The sequence below is a fragment of the Macrotis lagotis genome, chromosome 7 (assembly GCF_037893015.1).
Source record: "Macrotis lagotis isolate mMagLag1 chromosome 7, bilby.v1.9.chrom.fasta, whole genome shotgun sequence".
NCBI classification, from domain to species: domain Eukaryota; kingdom Metazoa; phylum Chordata; class Mammalia; order Peramelemorphia; family Peramelidae; genus Macrotis; species Macrotis lagotis.
In genome coordinates, this window is record NC_133664.1 from 53,693,668 (window position 1) to 53,718,800 (window position 25,133).

General features: G+C 37.6%; 1 protein-coding gene across 1 annotated transcript in view; it reads right to left on the reverse strand.

The window, feature by feature from the left end:
• Positions 1 to 370: 370 nt before the first annotated feature.
• Positions 371 to 25,133, reverse strand: part of FAM171A1 (family with sequence similarity 171 member A1) — a 188,959-nt gene continuing 164,196 nt past the window's right edge. Inside the window, exons 6-8 of the mRNA XM_074192920.1 lie at positions 8,928 to 9,044; positions 6,692 to 6,806; positions 371 to 5,900 (exon numbers count right to left, since the gene is read on the reverse strand). Coding sequence (XP_074049021.1) covers positions 4,193 to 5,900; positions 6,692 to 6,806; positions 8,928 to 9,044 — 1,940 coding nt within the window. The 3' untranslated portion in view covers positions 371 to 4,192. The remainder of the gene's footprint in view (positions 5,901 to 6,691; positions 6,807 to 8,927; positions 9,045 to 25,133) is intronic.

Here is a 25,133-nt window from a genome sequence, read left to right on the forward strand (position 1 = left end):
GTGAAGTTTGGTTTTGGCTCTAGCTGTGCTCTTGTGGGGAACCCAGGCAGTGCATGATGACCAAATCTCTTTACTGCTGTAGTTCAGATTTTTCCTGACTTCCACCCTCATTGTCCCCAAAGTTTCCCAGTTGAATGATACTTATCTGTGCTTTGATAAATTCAATTAGAACTTAGCAAAGTAATGGGGATACAGTAAGCATCTAATAAATGCTTATTGACTTAATGTGATAGTGGCTACTAATAGTTAATGTTACCCTTCTTCCCAGGTAACATATTTGTATTTGTTGAGAGTCATTAAGAACTTAGTCCAAATAATACTAATAATTATAGTAATGATGATATTTAGAGTAGTACTACATAAATATGTGTGTGTGTGTGTGTGTGTGTGTGTGTGTGTGTGTGTGTGTACATATGTATTTTCACTATTATTAACTGGATAAATTAACTAATTAACAAAACAACTGTGAGATAAGTGATATGATTCTTAGATGAGCGCAGCTAGTTGGTGCAGTGGATAGAGCACTGATCTTGGAGTCAGGAGGACGGAAGTTTGAATCCTGCCTCAGACACTTGACACTTACTAGCTGTGACCTTGAGCAAGTCACTTAACCCTGATTTCCTCACATCCAGGGTCATCTCCAGTCGTCCTGATTCATATCTGTTCCTGGACCCAGGTGGCTCTGGAGGAGAAAGTGAGGCCGGTGACTTAGCACAACATCCCCCCTCACTCAAATCCAGTTCATGTGCTTGTCATTGCATCAGCTCCCCTCCCTGATGTTGTGGTCTTTGAAAATGAAGGACAAAACCCCCTATTATTAGTTTATAGATGAGGAAACTGAGGCTGAAGGATGGTAAATGGCTTTCCTAAAACCACACAGGTAGTGAATTGTCTTGCACAGGCTCTGAATTCAGGAGTTTTTGATTCTAAATTCAGGACTCTATCCTGAAGGTGTGATTATCAGTAGGAATTTCAGACATTGGTGTAGGTGGTAGAGAGATATTTTGGAACAAGTAAATATTTTAGTGCCCCTCAAGTCACATCACACAGACCATAGGTCCTGTTTTTGTTTGCAAGGCAATGGGGTTAACTGATTCGCCCAAGGTCACACAGCTAGGAAATTATTAAGGGTCTGAGGCCACATTTGAACTCAGGTCCTCCTGACTTCAGGGCTAGTGCTCTATCCACTGCGTCACCTAGTTGCCCCAGACCATAAGTTCTTAACCTAGGTACCATGAACTTGTTATTAAAAACTGGATATTAGGTTTCAATATATTGGTTTTCTTTGTAATTCCATGTATTTTGTTTTCCATATTTAGGAGTCCATATATTTTTGCCAGAATGTCAAAGAGGTTCTGGCCACAAATAAGGATAAGCACTCCTGATATGGAGCACCATTCACTCTTTGTCCATGGCATAGTTCTAGTTCTGGAGTTTGAGGACTCAAGTCATTCTTCTGACTCTATCACTTATTCTTTGGGAGACTTCAGGCAAATCTCTTATTTGTCCTCTGAGCTCCAGTTTCCTCTCCTTGTAAAAAATGACAATGATGGAGAATTAGTGTAGTGGAAAGGATTAAAGGATAGGATAAAACTCTATTGAACTTGGAATCACATTCAAATCCCATTTCTGCAAGGGCATATCCCTTAACCTCAAAAAATCTCAGTGATCTCTATTGTTAACAAAGGTGTTGATTCAGACTTTTATGGTTCTGAGCCTACAGCTCTAAATCTGTGAATCTATGCTTATTCATTTTTTTGTATCTATGATTATTCTTTGAGGGGAAAATTAAACTAAAACTAAGGTGGCAGCTTATGAATCTAGTTAGGTTGGAAAGAAGTTTATCTGTCATTTCTAAGTGAGAATGTCCACTTCCAAATAACATGGGACTCACTTGGCCTTGGGCTCAAATCCACTTAGCTGAAAAACACTGTGATGGATCCTCCCAATAGTTTTCCTTTTAAACATAGAACATTAATCATGATATTCAAAACAGAAAATTATAAAATTTAGTTAGCTTGATCATAATTCTGCCTGTCACTATGGGATTCAGGCTAAAAAGATTTTTTTAAAGGAGCTGTTACAGTAAACATAGCAAGCTGAATTTATTTTTGCCAAACAATCTGTTCTACATATTAACATCTTCATTAATGATTTCATGAGCATCTTCACAAATCTGGGATAGCCCTGTTCATTTCAATACAATCATCCTTGGAACAGTGACAATGTCGTCCAACACTGAACCACAAATATAAAATGTCATGATCTTAGGCAGTGATAGTTTATCATTTCTTATGTACAATATGGCAAAACTAAGTTTTGTATAGGTAACAGATCAGTTGATTGGAGAACTATTAAACTGCATGTGAGCTGTGTTCTTAAAGAAATTAAAGTTTTACAATAAAGAAATAATAAATTTACTAGAAAAAATTCAAACTCCCTAGGAATCTATTCAATTTTAAATTCTATCTTTACAAAAAGCTAGGTAGCACAGCAAATAGAGTGCTGAGTCAGAAGTCAGATAGACTCATCTTTCTGAGTTCAAATCTGACCTCAAACACTAGCTATCTGACCCTGAGCAAGTCATTTAACTATGGTTGCCTCAGTTTCCTCATCTGTAAAATGAGTTGGAGAATGAAAATGTCTTTGCTAAGAAAACCCCAAATGGATTCATAAAGAGTAGGAAACAACCAAAACGATCCAACAATTGGTGCTTAATAAATGTTTAGGAAATGGCCGACTAAATCAGATCACTTTCAGATACCTTTGATGTCATGTTATGCTATGTGACTTCGGCTGATCTTCATGGGGGTGGGGTGGAGTCCATAATAAAATAGTATGGCTAATTCTTATCACACACAAAAAATGAAAAATCACACAGCTTAGAAAATCTCAAGGCTCCCAACGAATTAAAATAACCACAACATTGGTTGTTTTTTTTTTCCAGAGTTTATTTTTGAATGATCATTTTTGGATAACCAAGCAGCTCTTTAAAGAGAATGCACAGAAGAGTCATTCTGGCACTTTTGGAGAGTAAGTACATATGGTTTTTTTTTCTTAATATATACTTTTAAACACATTCATTCCACTTGCTCAGTTCATACTCTATGTTAAGCAAGCTCAGCCCACAGGATTCGAGAGTTAAGTAACCATCTATACAAAGTCAATGAAACCATAATCTTGGCCACCCAGCCAAAGGGAAAGGTAGGAAAAGGTGTCTTTAAAATGTCCTATAGTCTATCTTAGCTAAACAGAATCCACATTACACATGATAACTAGAGAATACACTGTACTGAAATGAGAGATGCTCAGCACAAATGGCCACTTGGCAAGCATGCAATTTAAAGAAAAAAAAGAGCATATAATTTCATCAATTTATAAAAATTCAGACAGTACAATTAAAGAAGTTAGCAAAAAAAGGGGCCGTCTATTGTCACTGTAAAAAAGGCACTTGGAATTCATGGGACCAGAATCGAGGGACTCTTAGCTGACACCAAATTTAGTTTGGTTTCATAAAAAGGCTTTAATGTTTAGAGATGCAACTCATAAGAGTTCCTGATGGGAGATATTAAAATCAATCACTTAAAAACGAACATGTCTAAAACAAAGGCATAAAATGTTTACAACTAAGTTGTGTAAAAAGAAAACCCAACAAATAAACATTAAAAACAAACAAATAAACCCCAAAGCATAACCTAAGCAAAATTTTACTAACCAGCAGCAATGCATAGCCTTCCTTGGAGATAACCCATACTTTGGACACTAAGTGCCAAAAGAAGAATTTTTAATAAATGCTTTACAGTAGCATTATCATGATAAAATTGATTCAAGAAATGAAAAACAAATCCCAACCATTCCCATATTCTGAGAGAGAAGTGAGGTCATGATACCTAATAACATGTTTGTTTTCCCCTCAATGTCCTTGGTGATGAACATAAGTATCAAGTATGTGGGATAACATTCAAAACCTATTTTCAGCCATCTCACTGGAGACATCCATTAAAATCAGTTTTTTTCTGAGTAATAACTTTAATTCCTTTCTAACATTTACACAGCAAACAGTAATGCAACCAAAGTCCACCATCTACATTTGCCATTGTGTTTTTTTTTCTTTTCCACAAACAAGTAAGCGCTTCCATAGAAAGAATATTTGGCAATTTTATACTCCACAGAAAGGTGGGTCTGCAACAGCTCACTTTATATTAAAAGCCATTAGTGGTCTTTCTTCTCGTTTTTGCCATGGGCTTTTCTTGTCTTCTCCTTGGTCATCTTCATCATCATCTTCATCTTCGTCTTCCTCATGGGCAGACCTTCCATGTTCGGGACTGGCTAATGGCTCAGGTGGGACTTCCACAGTTCGCTTTATGGTTTCCTCCTGCAGGCTAGGCAATTGGGCACCACTCCTCCGACCAGCCCCATCCAACAGGCATCGCAGGGCACTGTCCTCTGGTGTACATACGGTGGTTCCACATTCGCTGCCACTTTGATCCATGTCTTCCAGGTACACTAGCTGTGTGTAGGCTGTGCTGTCTGGGACACTCTGTTCTCTCTTCTGATGTTCCTGCACAGGGGGATGCCCCTGTTGAAGGGTTAAATGGTCTCCTCTCCCTTTTCGGGCAGATTTTGGTTCATTCATATCAACACCAGAATCTAAACTGGCATCATTACTCCCATTCCTTCCAGCTCTTTGGAGATCAATATATGAATGTCTAACGTGAGCATTGGATCTTCCATCCAGAGACACAAACCATGCCCGAGGATGGGGAAGAGGCTTCCCACCCCCTAGTTCCAGGAGAGCCTTCTCAGTTAGTAGCTGTACTTCACTATTCATTTGAGCCAAAGCTGCATCATTAAGGGATGCGGGGATGGACAGAGATTCTGACATGGAAGCATTCTGTGGGCTCCACTCACGAGAGCCTGCATCTTGTAAGTGCTGCTGCGATATTGCTTGTGAAGAAAGCTGCTGGGATTGCATCTGGGTGGGGGGGTGAGGGAAGAGTTGAGCATGAGGGTTGGAAAACTCTGCCTGAAGTCTTTCTATTTCAAGTTGCTGGTCTGCTGGGACAACCAGTGGCTGGCTCACATAGGAATGGTCCCCTGGCAATTTCATATAGTGAGCGGGGATGACCAAGGCAGGCAAGACTTTCCTATAAACACTATCATTGACCTGGTCAACAGAACTGCAACAAATCAATTGGCCTGGTTGAGGAAAAGAGGTCGGCCTTTCGAGATGATCCACTGACCGGGACATCATGCACTCCGTTGGCCTGCGGTCTAGCAGTTGCTCTTTTTCAGGGGATGAAGATGAAGGGTACATCTGTTCCTGAATGGTGAGTTTGCTTCCTACAGAAATATGATTAATGGAGGCTTGGATTTCTCTGTCTTGCTTTTCAAATAAAGGCTGAGACAACATAGCATTATAACTCCTCCTGTAATCATCTTTGAAGGGGGATTCATAGCCTTCTCTTTCTGCAGATTTTCTTGATTTTAAAGGAAAAACCTCCACAGATTTATGGTAGTCCTTTCCTAAGGTCCCACTTGGTGTCAGATTTTCAAAGGATATTCGGCTTTTATCCTCTTCTTTGTGGGAAAGAAGTTCCTCTCGTGAGCTGAATTCTTGTGAGGTGCTATATGAAAGTTTGAGCATTGGGGTGTGCAAATCTGCATCTCCACTAGAAGACATCATCTCCATATGAACACCACCAATCAGTTCCTTTTTCCCTGACAGATCTGGGCGCCCATGGCTGGCAACCGACAGGGTGCCAGGAAATTCTGATTCTCGTCGGGAAAAGAGTAAATTTATGTGGGACATGGACGTTGACTGATCTTTTTTGGAACTGTCTAAGGTTGTAGGAAGTTGAAGTTTTCTATGGTGCTGACGAGGTTTTAAACATTTCCTCCTGTAATAAGATAAAATCCCAAACCAAAAATTACATGCTTTCTACTGTAAGTACAATTTCAAATTGTGATGGAGATCTTACTTCTCTTTCTAAAAAGCAACAAAATTAGTAAACTATATACACAGAGATTATTAATGCTATTCTGTTCCCCTCCCCCAGTCAATCTAATTTAGTTCAGAGTACATACTATGAAGAGATTATCGTCAAGCATTCATAAATACAGCATCTAGTTACTATAAAAAAAGGTTACTATGTGATTGAAGATAAGAATTTTTGATATATGCTACATATATAAAATATATATATTACTGGTATTTTATTTATACCTATGGAATATATATTTTATACATACACATATTTTTGATGTTTGATATATATAACATATGTGTATATTACTACATATAAATATTCACATGCACACAAAACACTGAAATAGTAATTGTCTTGTCATATAGCTTATCAATTTTTGGATCAGAGGTGATTTTTAAAATCCTTTCCAATCCATTGATCTATAACAAAACTGTCTAATGATACTCCCCCCTCCCCTCCCCTTAACCCCAGTATTTATTTGAATATTTCTTTGTTTGTAGTGCTTTTTGTCCTGCTTTTTGTCTTTCTTATCTCTTATGATTTTGATTATATTCTTTCCCATTGCCTTCCTCCCTAACCTGTCCCCTCCACCTTACTGTGTCAAGAGTGGGGGTGGGGGGAATAGACTTTTATTATATGGTAAAATAAAACATTCTTACACAGAAACATTCAATTAAAATGCCAAAGTGACAGAACTTTACCTGCAATAATATAAAAGAAGACACAGCAAAATCAAAAGAATGAAGGCCATTCCTCCTAAAATGGCCAAAAGAAATATCGTGTGATATGTAGTTATGTCTTGTGTTACAACAGGACCTGAAAGGTCAGAAAATGGCATTTTAGAAATACATAAGAACATTGAAACAAAAAGGAAGACATCTGGAAGAGATCTTGGCAGCTCCTGCCTCTCCTGAACCATGAAACCAGGTGAGAGAATTCTTTAGATGAACTGGCAAAATCCCTTGACTTTTTTGCTCAGTGGGAAAACAGGTAATCTTTCTGGGATATCTGTAGTTCCTTCCTTCTCCCTTAAATACTCTGTTCTCATCCTGTCCCTTATTCCTGTCCCCCAAAAGTCCTCTGGAAAGATGACTTCTTAAATGTTAGACAATCAGGTCCAGGGGCACGAGTTGGTTTTCAGTGAAAGAAATGGAATCTATGTGAGCACAATATTGAAAAGTTAAGAAAAACATTCAAGATTAAGGAGTGATTAATTTTATCAATGGGGGGGAAAGTTACAAGATTATTTTAGTTTAACTTCCCACTTTCCTTTATATCCATCTAAAGTCAATTCAATAAACATTTATGAAGCAACTAGGATCTGCAATACCTTGGCCTTTATGGACACTTTGACAAGAACATTAATATATAATAATGATAACAACAATTGACACTTATGCCTGGGAGAGTTTTAAGACTAGAAAAACGCCAAATGTACATTATCTCATTTGACCCCTGGTATAACATTTCTTCCCTCTCTCTCTCTCTCTCTCTCTCTCCTGAAAATAAATCACCTATTCTGAATGTATAAAAATAAACTGATGTTGGGATTTTAAAAAAATTATTTATTGTACTCTATGTGTCAAATCTCAAATGATACATCAAAATCACAGATTACTGTTTCTTATTTGAACTCAGGTTTCTTCATGTGACATGAAGATGTTTGACTATCATAGAATTTATGATCTGGAAGGGCCTTCAACAATCAACTGGTCAGTCAAACATATAAGAAATCCCCATCTAGTGAAAAATAAGTGGTTTTCAAATCTGTTTGAAGATCTCTGGGCAGGGGTAACTACCATCTCTTGAGGCAGCCTCTTCCACTTGAATTGTTAGGAAGCTTTTTCTGACATCAAACCTACAACTTAAGAATTGGTGCCTTTCCCACTGCTCCTGATTCTGCCCCCTGGGGTCAAAGAGAACATGTTTAGTCCTTCCTTCACATGTTGAGATGATCCTGACTGCTAAATCTATGGGGATGTGATTTTACTGCTTATTTCTCATATTAAGTTTTTTAAAAAATAAAAAAATAAAAAAATTTTTAAAATTTAAAAATTAAGTAAATTTTTTAAAAAATTAATTTTTTTAAAATTAAAAAATTAAGAGAACAAATCCAAAATTTTTAATTACATTCTTCCAAAGAGGAAACAGTTTTATTTTTTAATTGGGATTTGTTTAAGTGCTAAAGGCTAATATTAATTGGAGGAAGGGGATGAGTCAGTAAACATCACTGACATTGCAGAAGTCAGCATTTTCAAAAAAGAGGGAGACAATTGGTGAGTACATGTTCATATAAGTGGCATGATTTGATGGAGAGATGATTTGAGTGATTCTTCCAGAAATTGGAAGTCAGCATGGCTTTTTGTGCCTTTCCTGTCTTTTGCCTAAGAATGTCTTATAGGAGTTGTTATAGTAAAAGAGAGGAAATAATGCTTTTTGCAAATCTTTTATTCCAGTGACATCATGATATTGGTGCAAAATGGGTTTTTCCTGGAGTTTTTAAGTACTATTTTCAGAATTCAACTTGTTAAATTAAAAGAAATCTTCAAAGTCATAATTGACAGTGGGGTGGAGAATGGAACACCACTAGCACTTACCACCTGCCCTCCCAACATACTGCTAAGATTTCCTCTACACATTCGGGATTCTTGACATTATCTTGGACATTGCCACCCACCCTATAGCTGACTTCCTAGGACTTCTGACCCTTTCCTGGGGCTGAATTTTCTTCCCGAACTCAAGAACTCTTGCCCTTTCTGTTTGTATCTCCAGCTCTTAGAACATAGGGAACATCCAATAAGTCATTCTCCCCCCCAACCCATTCATTCATTTGGCAAAACTTCTTTAGTCATCTAAAACTGCCTGCACAGTCTGCACACATAACAGACCTGAACATAGAATATTGACAGACATTCAGAGGGTTTTATTCCATTTTACCTGGGTTGGGGGGAGACATGGCTGCCACCCAGTACCCCAGCTGTGGGGCGATGTAGGTCCACGTTAGTTGATTTCCTTCCTGCTGTACGAGACCTAAGCCACTTTTCAGCCACGTTCCTGTGGAATTCAGAGCAGAATTTCAAATGTATAAAATCAAATCCAGTTCTTAAAAAAGAAAACATTTTTAAAGTACCATTAGTAAGTACATCAAGTTTTTGTGTTTTCTTAGGATGCAAATCATAGCCCTTTTTTTTTGACTTTAAAGACCATCTTTTGAGAGATACTATGGCTAAGAAATTCATCAATGTGTGATCAAGCCAGTGATGAATCACATTTGTCCCTAGATAATGGACATTCTGTACTTGGACTTGAAGACAGGTGGGACCCTTAGAGCTTGGACCCACATTTCAAGAATAGGGTAAATACCTTCATGCTATGAGTTGGTACCACAGTAGGACTTCAGTGGATAAAAACTATTCTTACAGAATTATTTCTTCCATGTTTTATAATTAAAGAGTTCAAATTATGGTACTGGACAGCAAGGGGCTTCTAGTTTCACCTTCTGTATATCTTTGGTTCTTTCTTTCTAATGAAGAGAACACCAGCTTTTTTTTTCTTCAAAGCCTTAGACTTCTTTTAAGATTTTATTTATTTTGAGTTTTACAATTTTTCCCCTAATCTTATTCCCTCCTCCCACCCCCCACAGAAGGCAATTCACCAGTCTTTACATTGTTTCCATGGTATACACTGATCCAAATTGAATATGATGAAAGAGAAATCATATCCTTAAGGAAGAAACATAAAGTATAAGAGACAGCAAGATCAGACAATAAGATATCAGTTTTTTCCCCTAAATTAAAGTTAATAGTCCTTGGTCTTTGTTCAAACTCCACAGTTCTTTCTCTGGATACAGATGGTATTCTCCATGGCAGACAGCCCCAAATTATCCCTGATTGTTGCACTGATGGAATGAGTGAGTCCATCAAGGTTGATCATCACCCCCATGTTGCTGTTAGGGTGTACAATGTTTTTCTGGTTCTGCTCATCTCATTCAGCATCAGTTCATGCAAATTCCTCCAGGCTTCCCTGAATTCCCATCCCTCCTGGTTCCTAATAGAACAATAGTGTTCCATGACATACATAGACCACAGTTTGCTAAGCCATTCCCCAGCTGAAGGACATTTACTTGATTTCCAATTCTTTGCCACCACAAACAGGGCTGCTATGAATATTTTTGTACAAGTGATGTTTTAACCCTTTTTCATCATCTCTTCAGGGTATAGACCCAGTAGTAGATCAAAGGGTATGGACATTTTTGTTGCCCTTTGGGCGTAGTTCCAAATTGCTCTTCAGAAGGGTTGGATGAGTTCACAGCTCTACCCGCAATGCAATAGTGTCCCAGATTTCCCACAACCCTTCCAACAGTGATCATTATCCTTTCTGGTCATATTGGCCAATCTGAGAGGTATGAGGTGGTATTTCAGAGAAGCTTCAATTTGCTTTTCTCTAATAAGTAATGATTTAGAGCAATTTTTCATGTGACTATGCACTCAAAGCCTTAGACTTCTGGTGATAAAAAATAGGATATGACAAAAATAGATAAGGTTCATAGGGAACTATATCTCCATGAATTCATTTGAATATAATGGTGGTAGAGGAAACTGCACATGTTTTACTCCCAACTCTCTACCTCCAGGAGAATACAAGAACCTTGAGGGCAAGTATCATTCTATTTGCAACCCTGGAACTTAATATGGTTCCTAGGCACACAACAGATATATTGTTTTTGGGGCACTTAGGTGAAGCATTGGCTAGAGTGACATATCTGGAGTCAGGAAGACATTTTTCTGAGTTCAAATCCGGCCTCAAACACTTACTAGCTGAGTATCCCTAGACAAGTCATATCACCCTGTTTGCCTCTATTTCCTCATCTGTAAAATGAATTGGAGAAGGAATGTGTACAAGTTGTTTCATTCCTATTCCTAGAAGAATATAAGCACCCTGAGGCTAGGTATTGTTTTGTTTGTGACCTTAGAACTTAAAATGGTACCTGGGCACAAGTAGATATTAGAAGTAGATAGAGTAAGTTAAATTGTATTTGTCACTTGACTTCCCAAATTATGTGCTGAGCAGTGTGGTATAGTGGAAAAGGCATTAGATTGGAGTCAGGAGAGACCTGGGTTCAAACCTGCCTCTGATACTTACTGTATAATAATAATGATGGGTAAAATAAAGACTTTGGACTTGAAGATCTCAAAGGTCCCTTTTGAATCTAATGACCTAGTGTCCCTGAACCTGTAAAATACAACTCTGCTGTGAAGAACCAATGAGATCAAGTACATGCAGTGCTTTGCCAAGCTTAAAGTACCATAAAGTATTGGTTTTTGTAAAGAAGTTTGCCTGTGTCTCCCCTATCGTTGTGCCTTGCAGTCTTTGTAGGCTTTTACTTGAAGAAGCATTTCTGCAAAACCTAATTTTCGAAATGCTTTTTGATTGTGAAGGGATGCATCTATTGAAGGAGGATCTTTTGTTCAAGGTTGTTTATCACATGAAACCAGAATGGGAGCTAGCAATTTACTTTCCCTCAGGTGCCACTCCTGCTCAGCTATGGAGGCACTGGTGCCATTGAACTCTGAAGAAAAGGGCAGATTGAGTTCATCAGCACCCCTGGCACATCTGCTTCACTTGCTACCATTATAGTAACTGGCCATGAAGAGGTATCCTTGACCCTGAGTATTCTGCCACCAAAGAGCCTCCTAGAGCCCAGCTCTATTTTCTCACTCAACTGCCCATACCCTTGGATCCAGTGATCCCATTAGTAGACTTCTTTGACAAAGAAGTCAAAGATAAAAAAGATCCAACGTCAACCAAAACATCCACAGGAATAAGTTTTAAGGTAGCAAGGAAATGGAAATCAAAATGGCAGGGACAACTATGGTATGTTAATGTAATCAGATATTATTCTATAGTAAGAAAAGACAAATGTGAGGAATTCAAAAATATGTAAACACTTGAATGAATGAATGCAGAGTGAAATGAATAGTTGGATGTAGTGCTGGACCTAGAGATCAGAAGACCTGAGTTCAAATGCAGCCTCAGAAATTCACTTGTGACCTTGAGTAAATCATTTAATTTGCTTGCCTCAGCTTCCTCCAATGTAAAATACAGGTAATAATAGTGGTTACCTCCTAGAGTTGTTTTGAGATAATTTTTGCAAAGTGCTTTGTAAATCTTGAAGTGCTAGTAAATGCTAGTTATTAGTATTTAATCTGTACAAAAATGGAAATGAAAAGGTTTAAAATCACATCTAAGTCTGAGCCAATAAAGAAATCAGTGAAATTCTGGGAAAAAAAGATGAATGAGCTGTAGTAAATAAACTTCTTTGGGTTTTAATTTCCTCAGCTGTAAAATGACAGGGTCAAATGATTGGTCAAAACCCCCTTAAATCTCAAAATCTATTAATATTTAAAACATACCTTCTCCTTTAAGGCAGCAGCTGCTGCTGGTGGGCTACCAGGAAAGAATATTATATACACTGTCATATCTGGTGATACATCAAGTGCATTTTTTGTTGAATTGCTTTTATCATGGAGGTAGCTGGTTGGCTATAGTGGGCAGAGTACTAGGAAGGCCTGGGTTCAAGGCAAGTCATTGCATTTTTCTAAGCCTCAGCTTCCTCATTTATTAAATGAATCTAATAATAGGACCCATCTTACTAAGTTGTTATAGGGATCAAATGAGATGTTATTTATTAAGTGCTTAGCAAACATTGAAAGTGTTATATATAAATGATTATGTCTGTGCGTGACAAAGGAAAGTGTGATACAGAGACAAAAGACACATATCAAACCTTTATTTTTTGTTTCTTTTTTGAAAGAACTTCATAAATTTCCCAGGGTTAAGTGCTGCCTAAAATAGCTTCCTGCATAACCCCCGGAGCAGGGGGGTCATGTGGTCTTGATCCTGGGTCTCAAACTTTCAACCTTGGCGTTTTCAGAACCTATTCTTTAGCTGCTCCTATTGGATTTTTCCTGTAGCTCTTGGGATGCTTCAGTAAGTCTGCTTGTTGCCATGGCAACAGATGCAGACTGCAGAAAAAGGTGCCTCCTAGCATTGCTGACAATTACTGCAAAGCACCTCCAAGTCCTAACCAGCTGTTGAACAAAAGGGGAAGGAGAGGGATGCCTCTAAAATTTGCAAGAGCTTCCTCTTCATTTTCTTTTGCCTTTCCTGTTCAGTCTCCCAAATTGCTGATTTCTTGTGCTTAGAAACAGAGAGAGAGAGAGAGAGAGAGAGAGAGAGAGAGAGAGAGAGAGAGAGAGAGAGTTTGAGACTCAGGATCAAGACCACAAGAGGGAGAAGGAGACGAAAGTAGGGAGAGGCAGAATACAAGTCCAATGGCTGCTAAAATGAGTAGGAAAGGACAGGTTCCCAATTTGGATTCATTCACTGAGGAACAGTAACCCAGTTACTTCTAGGAAAATAAAAATCTAAAGAGCACCATTTTGAATCTACAATGTTGTTAAAACTAAATGGAGGGGGCGGCTAGGTGGTGCAGTGGATAGAGCACCGACCCTGGAGTCAGGAGTACCTGAGTTCGAATCTGGCCTCAGATACTTAATAATTGCCTAGCTGTGTGGCCTTGGCCAAGATACTTAAACCCATTGACTTGGGAAAAAAAAACCTAAAAAAACTAAATGGAAATAGGAGCAGTTAGATGCCACAGTGGCTAGAGCATCCATCTGCCCTGGATTCAAGTGGACCTGAGTTTACTAACACTGGGCAAGTGAGATCCTGGGCAAGTGACTTAACCCCAACACACACACACACACACACACACACACACACACACACACACACACACACACACACACACACAATAGAAATAGCAGATATTCACACACACACACACACAGACACACACACACACACACACACACACAGTAAATAGAAATAGCAGATACTTTAAAAGCAGAGGGAAACCCACCCAGTTTCTACAGTAGGTAAGGAAGTTTCCTAATTTGACAGGTTTCTTGGAACACAACAAATTTCTTCCATTTTTCTTTCCTTTGGGACCAGAATGTCCCTCAATCATCTAAGCGCATAGCATTTTCCCAGACTCATTTTTATTATCATAGAAATTCTCCAATCCCATTAGGATCATTATGTCTCTGGAAATACCTTGAATATGTAGGTTTTCAATCTCCCCAAAATGAGATTCTTCATTCACTGCTCCTCAAATGAAGCCAACACTAAGTGAGATATAAAAGGACTCTAGTGGGTGATTAGGGGAAGCCTCCTAGTCTTGATGTTTGCTGGACATTGAGTTACCTGTTTAAAATGTCTCCAGAGGTTTTTTCCCTCCATAAAATAACTCAATAAACATTTATTAAGTGCTTACTATTTACATGATTGGAGTTAGGTGCTGGGAATATAAACAAAGCTAATCCTCAAAGTTCTTCAATTCCAGAGTGGCCATGTTGTGGACAGACTGGTGGACTTGAAGTCAGGAAGACCTGGGTTTTAATCTTGCCTCTCATAATAACTAAGTGGCAGGTCTATAATAGGCAAATTATTTTTTAATTTCTCTGGACCTCAAGGCCTCTACTCTATAAAATGGGAATGATAAACACCTAGAGGACCTACCTCATGTATTTCATTTGTGGCTAAAGTGAAACTGTACCTCAAAACTTGTGTAAATCTTATATTACTATATGTGTTGGCCCTTCTTCTTCTTCTTCTTCTTCTTCTTCTTCTTCTTTGGCTTTTGCAAGGCAATGGGGTTGAGTGACTTGCTCAAGGTCACACAGCTGGGTAATAATTATTAAATGTCCGAGGCCAGATTTGAACTTAGGTCCTCCTGACTCCAGCCAGGGCTGGTACTCTATCCACTGTGTCACTAAGCTACCCCAGGCATTATTCTTAATGCTGAAGGGAAATGGAGGAAAAAACAAAAGATGTAAGACTTTTATCAGCTCAGTTTTTATAACTCAAATGATCCCAGAATTTGGTTCCAAAAGAAATTGATTGAGCTATCAAATCCATCAAGTATTTATTAAGAATACATACCAGACATTGTACTAGATGCTGGGGATTTAAAGTCAAAAGTCCACTGTCTTAACCTTCAATGAGCTTACATTCTAATGGGGGGAGAAGACATGTTCTCCCTTCTAGTCTCCTTATGGGGAATAAGGTAATTTATGCATTGGATAAGAGTTGTGCTATACAATCTTGAGGTTGCTTCTTAATTGAGGAACCTGTGATTCAACATAGGAATATTTACAGAATTTCAATAAAGCAGCATAAATTTAATTAAAAAGTAACTAGAATTAAACTTCATTTACCATTGGCTTCTTTGCTTCTTCTGAGACCCTCCCCGACCTTTTCAGCTTCTACCACTAATGGGGCTACTGTCATCCCCCATTAGATTGTAAGCCCCTGGAGGACAGGGACATTCTTTTTCTTATTTATATTCTCAGTTTAATGTCTGGCACAGAGTTGAAATTTAATGTCTACTGACTAGAATATTTTAATATTGATATAAAAATAATAAGTCACAGCCCATGGGAAGGAGGTTGACTGAAAGACAACTACTAATTCGCACTGATGGGAAATCCATTTCTTTATATAGTTACTTTTCTTCCAGTACAGAGGGTGATCACACAGATTTGTCCTGAGACTCATGTTTAGTTGATGTGATTATAGGAAACTGTCAGCAAAAATGAACTTCCTCAGCTCTATAGCACAGTGAAGTTGGAGACTCTGTTCAGAGACATGACCATGGGGTATGAGGAAGGATAACCTGGCAGTGGTGTCAAAGTGGGTTGGAGGTAGGAGGGGGCAGTAGTGCACTAGGGTGTACAATTCTCTGAGGAAATGCCTTATTGGAGAAGGAATAATTGAAGAAGATTCTCCAAACAACATTCGAGGGTAGGGAACTTTAACTTTTGTTCTGTCATGGTCTACTTTAGTCATCTGGTAAACCCTATAGCTCCCTTAAAAGAATAATGTTTTAAAATCCAAAAGATAAAATAAATAATACTATAATAGTTATCAAAATACTAAAAAAAAAGTTCATGGACTCCAAGTCAAGAACCCTTGGTATAGGGGACAATATATTGATTTGGAGACCCTGCCTTTAACCATCTGGGCAACCATGGATCACTTTTTCTCCCTGGACTTCAGTTTCTTCATCAGTAAAATGAGGGGGAAGGGGGCTGAACACTGGTTTTGGAGACCAACTATTTGGGTTGAACTCTGGTTCAGTTGCTTAGCAACAATGAAGTGACACTATTACAAGGCACTTTCACCCCTGTGGGTCTCAGGAGATAGCTGAATGATTTGACTTTTAACGTCCTTTCTATTTCTAAATCCATGATTCTATGAAGCTATGACTAATCTGATGATTCTAGGAATAGTGGGTTTCTTTCCTTCTAATTCTAAAATCTTATGATTCCCATGATTGCGTTTTTCCAGAGTAGATACTCTCAATTAATCCATCAATAAACATTTTATCAGGTACTGTGCTAAGTATTTTATCATTATTACCTCAAAAACTTGACCAAGTAGATGTTATTTTTTATCATTCCCATTTAAAAAGAGAAAACAAACAGAAAGCTGTGACTTGCTCAGAGTTACACAGCTGGGAAATGTGCAAGGCCAAATCTGAACTCAGGTCTTCCTGATTCTGGGTCTTGCTCTGTCTACTGTGCCATCTAGCTGTCTTTGATTGCTTCAAAAATTAGAAATTCCACTGCAATATATGTCTCAGCTTCACAACAAACATTCTTATGTCATACATAGAAAACTCCAAGAAGAACTTTATGTTAATGGAATTTTGCAAGAAATTTCCCCCTAGAAGTTCCAATTTACACCTTCTTTATAGAATCAAATTAAGGAAAGCATTCAGGCGAATCAGCAAAACAAAGCTGATTCAAAGAAATTAAAATCATCCCTTGCTTCAACAGACAATCTCAGGCCTTGACTGATTCACAAGCATCTCCCTCAAAGGGACTAATCACAAAAACAGGTTTATTCCCAGGACTGGGATAACAACAAAAATTCCAAGAGCTCTCATTTAGTAAAGTGCATCTTCAAAATGGCAGAAGGGCTTCCAGATGATCAAAGGATCCCAACTATCTTCTAAGTTCTGCAAAAGCATCTTATCATTCTACTCAACATGAAGTTAAAAAAATCTGTGAAGAGATTTGGGGATTATAAAGAGCACAGACATTTTATGTCCCAAGGAATCTTACAGTCTGAAAGAGATGATAAAGATGTATTTACCACAGGTTTTTAATTACTGCCTATTCCCACAACTCATCCCCAAATTAGTGCAGCAAAAGAAAGGAAATCAGGATCCTTTAGAATTAGGAGATTAAAATATGCACAGTCAGAATACATCCAGGTATACTTATCATTGTTTGTTGACTATAAAAATTGGATTTATAGATCAAAATGCTATTTTCAAGACTTCTCCAAGAAGGTTGTCTCTTATGTGTATGTGAAAATTGTGCAAGATGCCTTGTAAGATGCAAGAGCAGAGAGAATTTTGATCAACTGTCTGTTCACATGAAATCAGGTATAAAACAAAACTATATTGGTTTACCAAAAAACATTTAACCCTGTTGGTGGGGAAGGTCCTGGGTAGAATGCAAATGGAGTTACATAGCTACAATCATAAGAACGCTCTTCATGGATGACATTTTGGTGATTGTTCTAATTCTCAGAAGACTGAAGAGCTTCCTAAATGAGTGCCCCCAATATCCTGGCCATCTTCCTCCTCTGTCACTCTTTTCTCCTTTCTTCCTTTTGCTCTAGGAATAGCACTCAAATCAACATTGTGATTGTTTCTGGAAAAAGTGTGTTAATTGATTAACTCCACTCATCATCCTTGTGACTTCCCTGGCCAAAAGAGCCTTCCCTAGCTACTAATTTTTTAAATGTATCATTTTTTTCCTATCAAAATATAAGTAAACTTCTTCCTTGGGTTGGGAGTTTCCCTTTTGTAATAAGAATTCCCAGTGCTTAGCATAGTACCAATAACACAATGAGTTCCTAAGAAATGCTATTGGCTGATTGATTGATTTGATTATTTTAACTATCCACATAGGAAAAACTAAGTGGAAGAAGAATATTTGTGGAGACTGTAATGTGCAACTGGATGGATAAGATATATAGCTGATCCATTAATTGCATGCACAAGGGAGAGACAATGTGAACAGTCAATGAGTTGGGCATAAAATTGAATGAGAGAATGGGCTACATTGCCTTTAAGGAAATTCGACTGTGCTCTTAATGACCCAAGACTCTTTCCTGAAACAAATGGTCACCATTTTTTAAACAACAATATTTTCCCAGTACTATTATTTCATTGCAAATCATGACATATTGGAGTCTCCACAAAATTAAAATTGAATGTTAACAATCACAGTGGAGAGAAAGAAAACAGACCACAGTCCTAGGACCTTATATTGGAAAGAGATAACCATTTCACTTCTGATGAACTCCATTAGTAAGTTTTCTTTACATCTTATTTAAATGTACCATTTTATATCTTTGATTGTCTTCTTGGGTGAAGCAGAAACAAGTCTAATCCCTGTATCACAGAATGAATATTCAAATAAATCAAGTAAGCTATCTTCCCCTCCTCTCATTCCCCATCCTATTATTTGCTTTTCCAGGATAATTATCCTAATTTTCTTCAACCAGTTTTCATATGGCAGGATGTTGAGGTCCTCTCTCTGAATCATCCTCTTCTCGATGCTCTCCTGTTTATCCATTTCTTTTTTAAAATGTGATGCCTTTAAAATAACTTTCCTATTCTCTTTTTCTTGGGTTTATATTATTTCTACAGTTCACAGGGATCTGAGAATGATGGATGTTATACACTTTCTACTTCCTGTTTTAAAAAAATAGTTTATCCTCTTCAAGAACTTCATTATAAAAATACATGAAAATGATACATAGAGAAATATAGCCTTTGGTGTATTTTGTGATTGCTTTAGCATTTCTACTTGTGTCTGAGAAACAATGGCAGAATTTATTTTAATTGAAACCAAAAAAATTGCCTGTAAGTAAGTTGTGGCATGTAAATCCTCCCAACTAGAGCATAAGGAAAGCTTCTTGGAAAAAATACTGTATCCTGAGATCACATGCTTGGAAGACTGAATTTCCTTAGCCCCAATTTCACCACTTAAAAGAATAATGCAATTTAAAAATGTCTAATGAAATACCATCTACTTAACATGACTAAATGCTTGCCCAGCATGCAGACCAATATTTAATATACAATGTAATTGTATTCCTACCTTAAAATTATGGTAACTTTTATATGGAAAGTATCTAGTTAGTAGAACATTTTGATTCTTTCATAATATTATAGTGCAAACTGGGAGTAAAAGAAATACCTTAAGAGTGAGGGGAGTGGTCACATTCATGTTCAGTTTTTAGATGAAAGAATCTACTTCATCAAGAGAAGGAAATTTCTTCTGTTACCATCTAATAATGCAACATTCATTATGAAAGTATACTTAGAATTTCATACTAGAATAACATTCCCCATGCATATATGTTATTTTGGTTGCTCAGTATATTTTTGAACTAAAATAGTGCTTGGAACAAAGTAGATGCTCAGGATATGCTTTGTTGATTAAATGAATTAATCAATTATCTTTTATTTTCAATAATATTTTTATTGGTAACAATATTATATTTTGTATTTTTTTATCTCCTTTCGCTTTTGGTTAAGAATTCTAAAGTACTGTATGTAGCTTGTTTTCAATAAAATATTCAAGTTTTACCATAATATGATATCAGGGTTTAGAATATTACTGTAAGACAATGTAGGGAAATAGGATAAAAATGGATGGAAACTGAACTTTGGTTTAATATAAGGAAAATTCCTAAAAAATAAGATATCCCCAAAATGAAACATTAGCTAACCAGTGAACAGTGCTAATATAGAAGGGATTCCTTGTTGGATGGGTAGTTAGCACAATGGGGAGAGTGATGTATTTGGAATCAAGATGATCCAAGTTCAAATCCTGCCTTGGTATATCTAAATAGCTCCCGTGGCTCTAGGCAAATCACATAGATTCCCTATGTGCCTCAGTTTTGTCATGCAAAATAAGAAGGTTAGATTTGATGGCCACCAAGGTTTCTTATGGCTCTAAATCCATGATGCTGAGATATACCTTGGGGTGGACAACTTCTAAGGCCCCTTCCAGCTTTAAAATTCAGGAATGCACTGTCTGGTACCTTTGCTCACACTATGCTACCACTACAGTCAAGAATGTTTTCTTGACCAGTCCCCTTTTCTCAATTCTATTTACCTTTCAGAGTCCTCCTATTCATGAGGTCTTCTCTGGTGGATTAGCCTCAATGATCACCCTCTTTCTCTGAACTCATGTAATTTACCATGGGAATCTATTAGAGTCTGATATAACAGTGTATACTATTTTTTTTATAGAATGTCTGATCTGATAATCTATCACAAAGTGAAAGGGACCCTGGATTCTCAAAGTCTCTTCCAGTAGAGTATAACTTCTTGGAGGTCCCAACAAGCTGGAAATTCTTCAAGTACTTATCTACTTACCCAAGGACCAGTCTAGCTAAATTTGGAGAGGCTCATCACCAGAAGAATAGCAAGCAGAACTGGATTTATTTTGTCACAGCAGCTCATAAATATGTCTATTAAGGGGGCAGGGAGAAAGAGTAACCATATTGTGAATTCATGGATCCTTAAAGTATTGATATTATTATGCAACTATTTTATATGTACCTATTTTATTTCCCCATCTAGATTATAAACCTCTAGAATTAGGGTTCTTAACTTGGGGTCTGTGAACTTCATTTTTTTAAAAAAGTATTTTTGTTGAACATAAATCAACATAATTTGTTTTCTTTGTGTTTTATTTCATATATTTAAAAACAAAGTTTCACCAGATTCGCAGAGGGGTGTATGTCACAAAAAAAGGTTGAGAACCACTTCAAGGGGAAGATTTTCCCCTAGAATCATATTTGCTTTGTGTTCTATTTCTACATCTCCATATTGGCACAGTGGCTTATAGGTCCAGTTATAGAGTCAAACTACCTCTGAGATATTTTACATGTATATGTGTGTGTGTATATACATACATACACATATACAAACATAGATGGAGAGAGAAAAAACAGAAAAAGAGAGAAGAGGAGATGCTTTATGACTATAGGCAAGTCACAACCTACTAATGGCCTGAGCAAGTCTCTAAGACTATAATTTATAAAGAAGTTGGTAATCAAAGTCAATGCAGTTTCCCTATAGTAATGAAATCATAGGTCAGGATGGGATATAATGAAAGAATGTAGGAAAGCCAAAGGTGGAACCATGGAGCTAATCAGATCAGACAACCTTTGGTCATAAGGAAGGCAGGGTTGGAATGAAGTGATGTTCTAATGGAAGTGTAATTAAGGCACCCACCCTTTAGGGCTTGAGAGAAGAAAGTCAGTTAGTGGACACAATCATTTATTCTGGCACAAGTCATCTGTAAAATGCACATGCACTCAAAGAAGAAAGCTCTGCCCAGCTTTGGTACATAAGAATCTTCTGGTTACTAGATGAGGCATTTGCAAACTTTCTAAGCTCTTGTAGAAGAAAACAACTCTATGGGGAACAAAGGAATTAATGAATTGTGCATTAAAAGCATATGCTTCTCATTACTGAAATCATAATGTTCCAGGATGAAGAATTTTTCACTACCCAGAGTGAGGGTGTGCAGCAAAAGAGATCATTCCATTTATTCACTAGGGGGAACTTGAGTCCAGCTGCCTTCTCCTCTCAAGTGGAACAAATAAAATCCTTGTAAAGCCTCCTCTACTTAATAATTAAGTTGAGATCAAGAAACTAACAGAGGCCACCCTCTCATCATGCTTGCAGGGATGGAACTGAAAAGCAAGCAATGGCTCAGATTACTTCTCTGTCCTAGCAACATCTGAAAGCTAGTTTCCTATTCACTTGTTCTCATTCAGCTTTCACACCTGTCTGCTCATGGAGATAACCTCTGGATGCTTAGGTGTCTACTAAACTTTAGCAACCACAGTCTTTTCATTGAAACGAATAGATTTTCAAGTTAAAAGGGACTTTAAAAGTTAATCAGTCATTTCATAGAGGGGGGAAAACAAAGCCAAGCAAAGAAATGTGACTTCTCCAAAGGCAGAAAGTTCCAGAATCTTTCTGGAAGGGAAACCAGAGATCAAACTAATCCAACAGTTCATGGTAGTTCCAAGATCTGACTTCTTGTCTTTTGAGTCCAATATTCTTTTTCCTTTGTCCCCTTTGTGACATACATAAGAGTTTAGATCATAAGAGACCGATCGATACTTTCTGTTTCTTCCTCATGTCTATCTCCTTCCCGTGACTGTTTTTTTCCTTATTAACCCCAACAAATTCCTCTTTCCACCACTTGCCTACAGTGACTTACTCACCTGAGGCAGCAACAAGCTATAGAACCAGCAAATAGCTATCTAGAGGGAAGGGGTTAGTGGAGGTTGACACTCAGCTTACTCTGATCCAGTTTCCAAGATTCACTGGGTAGGTGGGACATCTGTTAACTCTGGGAATCTGAGGAACAAGGGTGGGTGATGTGTGGTTTCTTCTGTTAAGAAAGAACTTTAGAAATAGATGTGTTAGGGACTCATTGATTACTATTATTATTGTGTATAAAGCACTATTAAGTGCTTTATATAAAGTTTATTCTATATCTCCACTTGTGCCTTAAAAGCAACCCTGTAAGAATGAGATGAAAATGAGGTTCAGATAGGACAATATCATTTACTCAATTTTACAGTGCTACTAAGTGTCAGGGGAAGAATCAAACTCAGGTCTTTCTGAATCAAAGTCCACCCCACTTTTCAGGATGCCATACCACCTTTCATTTCTTTAAAGAGAACACAGAAATGTTTTATTTATTTGCTATGACAAAATGAATCTATAGGATCTCAGAATTTAGACTTGGATAGAGCTTAAAAGTTATCTGGTCCAACCCTCAGATACTACTGATGAAGAAGCTGTATCCTAATAGAATTCAAATTACTTGACCAAGGTCACACAGGGTGGAATCAGCAGAGCAGAGATTGAAGCCATGTCTTCTGACTCATTCAATAGAGAGAACTAGAGATCCTGGGTTTAAAACCTATCTCTGTAATTAATACTTGGTCTAGACCTCAATTTCCTCATTTGTAAAAATGGGGGGGGGGGTTGAACTAGATGACCCGTAAGATCTTATGGCTGAATACAGTGCTTTTTATACCACATCAAGCTAAGTCATCTGATATGGATGAGTTTTCTAAATAACTAGGAATACAAAGAAAGTCAGAAGACTTTCCCTATTTTCAAGGAAGTTACAGCATCAGGGAGACAACATGCAAATAGCTATGTTCAGACAAACTATAGAAAGAATCAACTGGAGATAATCAACAGAGGGTAGGCACAAACATTAAGGGGGATTGGGAAGGGAACAGGGGAGGATCTGACATAGGCTTGAATTTGTGGAAGACTGACTTGCTAGGTGAATGGAGGATGGCTTGGGGTGGGGTGAGACGAGGCAGGAAGATCAACCAGTAGGGTACCACAGTAGTCAAGTTGATAAGGACCTGCAATAAGATGGTGGCAATGTCATCAATGAGACAAACTGGTCTAACGGGAGTGAGGAGTCAATCATGATATCAAGGTTTGGAGCCTAGGGAACTGGAAAGATGTGGCACTCTCTAGTAATGGGGAAGTTAGGAGTAGTGGAGGGTTTGGAGGGAGGTTGAGAGGAGAAGATAATGAGTTCAGTTTTGGAGATGTTGAATTTAAGATGTCAAAGAGCTATCCAGTTTTAGATGTCCAATAGGCAGCTGGAGACAATTCCGAAATGACTTTTCCTGCCATCTTGACCTATCATGAAGATAATTTAATACTTGGGTTGACTCAGAATCAACAACATGAACATAATTAGAGGGAATATTGAGCTGTGTTATTTAGCTTTGCTTCTTTTGGCCTCAGATGTTATGCTCTGTGAGCTTTTATGTCTATATTTTCTCTCTGCCTCTGTGGACAGTGGGCTTCTCTTTGCTGACTTTACATTTCACTTTAGCATCCTTTCCTCCTCTTTCTCCTCCTAATATCTATGTTTATTTGAAATGTGCCTAAAATAAGAATAAGTTGTTTGTGAATGAAAATCTGAAAAGGCCACCTAAAAAATTCACCTAGCAAATCAGTTTATATATCTATATACCTATATGTATACACACACACATATACACATATATAATTACAAGGCAATAGGGGAGTTAAATGACTTGCCCAAGGTCATACAGCTAGGTGATTATTAAGTATCTGAATCTGGATTTGGACTCAGGTCCTCCTGACTCCAGGGCTGGTATTCTATCCATCTAGCTGCCCCTATTTTTTTTTTTTAATTTTAATTTTTGCAAAGGAATAGGATTAAGTGACTTGTACAAGGTTACACAGCTAAGTAAGTATTAAGTGTCTGGGAGAAAATATATTTGTGATATTTGGGCAGGGAGAAACAGAGACTATGAAATGTAAACCCAATTAAATAAATAAAAATCAGCTTAGGGTCATATTGTGATGATGATGGTGATTGATAATGATAACAAATAGCTAGAATTTATATAGGACCTGCTATGTGCCAACTTTTTATTAAATGATTTATAAGGTTGAAAAATAATAAATGATCATTAGTCTCCATGCTCATTGTGAGTTTTCATGTGTTTGGTGAGTCTCAGTCTTGGAATCAATCAGTCAGTCTACAAGGATTTTTAAAGTACTAATTAGGCTAGTTATAGGCTAGGCTAAGAATATAAAGATAGCAATGAAATTGTCCCTGCTTTCAAGGAACATAAATTTGGTCCCTCTTCACTAAAATCAAAGTCACAATTGTAACTAACGATGGAAGATATCCAGACTCAACTTGAACTGATTTATAATTTTGTTAAGATTTTATTTCATAACTAACTTTTCAGAAGGTTTTTTTTTTCAGCAAGGCATTGGGATTAAGTGACTTGCTCAAGGTTACACAGCTAGGTGATTATTATGTGTCTGAGATTGGATTGAACTCAGGTCCTCCTAACTCCAGGGCTGGTATGCTATCCATTGTGCCACCTAGCTGCCCCCTAAGATTTTATTTAGAAGAAAAGGTTAAGTCTGTGGTATCTAGAAAT